Below are 2,587 nucleotides of genomic sequence, written 5' to 3'. Positions count from 1 at the left end.
ACGAGACCATCATATCAGAATATAACGTGTCACTGTTCTCTCGTGAAATGAATATTGCTTCTAAAATACGTCATCCTAACCTCCTTCAGTTCATAGGAGCGACTACAGAGGGTAATCCAATGATCCTGACAGAGCTAATGCCAACGAGCCTAAGAAAGGAATTAGAGAGTGGAGGAGTGGCCTATCCTGCGATACTGAGCATCAGTTTAGATGTAGCCTGTGCTCTCAATTACCTTCATCTCTTCAAGCCTCATCCTATACTACATAGAGATGTGAGCAGTGCTAATGTACTCCTTCAACCAATGGGAGGAGTATGGAGGGCTAAAGTATCAGATTACGGATCAGCTAATCTTCAGCCTCTGATTGGTAGGACGACTAATCCTGGTAATCCTGTCTATTCAGCACCTGAAGCAGGGAATCCAAGGGAACACTCTCCTTCAATGGATGTGTTCAGTTATGGTGTCCTCCTTCTAGAGATGATAACACGACGTATTCCTCTACCAGAAGAGAGAGTAGGTCTTATTGATGGTATTAGAAGAGCCTCGTTTAGGTCTCTTGTTGAACGCTGCCTGATAGTTGAGTATAGACACCGTCCAACAATGAATGATATTAAAACTGAACTAAATGACACTGTTTATTAGTTATTGAGATATTATTATTATTATTATTATTATTATTATTGTTCTTGTTGCTGCAAATTTTTTTGATAGGCTATTTTTTAATTCTTTAAAATTAATTTTAAAACAAAATTTTAAGTATGACGTCATAGAAGGGCGTTACCTCTAAACAAAATGGCAGCCAAAGCACCAGGTGAGTATTTTGTTTATACTTGATTATGACTCGTGTGTTGTTACTATTAGTGTATCATTCAGTTACTGTTACCTCTTGTTATCTATAGACCATCAATCAGTGAAGAGGAGTGATCGCTCCACTGTACGGGTAGGAGACTAGTACCCAGGCTGTACATCATCATGTGGCACTAATATCCTGGACAAGGACTCCAATTTAGAGTTAAGGTATTTTTTAAATGCATTTATTGCTGCATGCACTCAATTTTAAATCATTCAACTTGCAGTATGTCGGATCTGAGAATGTCAACAGGAGATGTGGTGATGCTGAAGCTGCTAGATACTGCTTACCTACTCTGAGGGTAAGAAAAGAGAGTGGGAGAGAGAGTGGGGAAGAATTAGTTTAAAGTGTGGTTTCATTTTCATGAATTAGCCATTGTTGTTATTGCTTTATTTTTTGCTTCTCTCCTTTTATATATAGACGGCTAGTAAGAATATGAGAGCTCACAAGCCAAAAGCAGTGTTGGGTCTTAATCTGAAAAGAGTATCACTTTATGATGAAAGATCAAAGGTACATGTACTAGCATGGCCTCTAATATTTAAGTGGTGGGCAATATATCGATATTTTATTGATACAAGTGACATTTTACGGTATCGATTTGTATCGGTATCGAAATTTTAAAGAAATTTGGATTGATATGTTGATCATGCCCACTTATTGAGGTTAAATAATATCAATAAAAAAAATTTTAATAAGTTAATGACGTAATTACACCCACGTGGATACATGTGCATGAAAAAATGGATGAAAACAGTCAATAATAAGAGGTGTGACTCCATAGGTGTGGTCTAAATATTGTATCGAAACTGTATCAATACTACCGATATGGGCTGATATTGATCAGTATCGGATCAAATCCATTTTGGCCAGTATCGCCCACCACTAAAATATTTATGACTATTAATGCACATTAATAACTATTAATAACTATAGTCTATAACTCGTGTCCCAGTGGATAAGGTTACTTATGTAAGTCATGATCCTGAGGATCAGTGCTACTTTGGAGTTATCATTCAAACTAAGGAGTCCCACACTGGATTCAGACTCTACTGCTTCAAGGCTCAGTAGCACGCTATCATGATCATACATACAGTACATGTACAACTTTTTACATGTTTTTCTGTTTGCATGAATCAGATAGCAACTACGAAACCATTTTGATTTTAATTTTACTTTTCTATTGTTTTTAGGCTGTCACATTTGTCAATTCATCTCGTGAGTTATTTGATCTTATCATGAAGTTACGTCAAGCAAAGAAGAAGATCAAGGAGGAAAGAGAAGAAGCAGACAAAGCACCTCAAGGTACCCCATCACAGCAAGAGTAATGTCTCACATTTTATATTTCTTCACTCCCCCATCTCTCCCCAGATCCTGATACTAGTAACCTACCAGCTGAGAATGCTCCTCCTCCTTCTTAAACTTCAGTTTCCAAAGCTCCAGACCGTCCACCTCCTCCTATGCCAAAACAAGCTCCTGCTATGCCCCCACGCCCACAAGAGGCAGACATATTCTCGTTTGGTAATGAGCCCCCACCTCCAACTTTTGATGACGTTTATGATGTAAGTATTAAAGTATTTAAGTATGTTATTCTATTCTTTTTTTAGACATTTGGTGATATAACAACTCCTCAAGCAGCAAAAGTAATGAAAATAAACTTATTTTAATATTAATTTAATGATCATTATTATTTTTAATAGCCACAAACAGCAGCTATGTCTGAATGGGGTGCTCTTGAGTC

General features: G+C 37.3%; 1 protein-coding gene across 1 annotated transcript in view; it reads left to right on the top strand.

The window, feature by feature from the left end:
- Positions 1–2,587, top strand: part of LOC105312637 (arp2/3 complex-activating protein rickA-like) — a 15,889-nt gene that overhangs the window by 5,407 nt on the left and 7,895 nt on the right. Inside the window, exons 8-9 of the mRNA XM_019996071.1 lie at positions 2,368–2,408; positions 2,454–2,489. Of these exons, the coding sequence (XP_019851630.1) occupies positions 2,368–2,408; positions 2,454–2,489 (77 nt within the window). The remainder of the gene's footprint in view (positions 1–2,367; positions 2,409–2,453; positions 2,490–2,587) is intronic.

Source organism: Amphimedon queenslandica, unplaced genomic scaffold, assembly GCF_000090795.2.
Source record: "Amphimedon queenslandica unplaced genomic scaffold, v1.1 AMPQUscaffold_13423, whole genome shotgun sequence".
In the NCBI taxonomy this organism is placed as follows: Eukaryota; Metazoa; Porifera; class Demospongiae; order Haplosclerida; family Niphatidae; genus Amphimedon; species Amphimedon queenslandica.
This window is presented reverse-complemented; position numbering and strand designations above follow the sequence as displayed.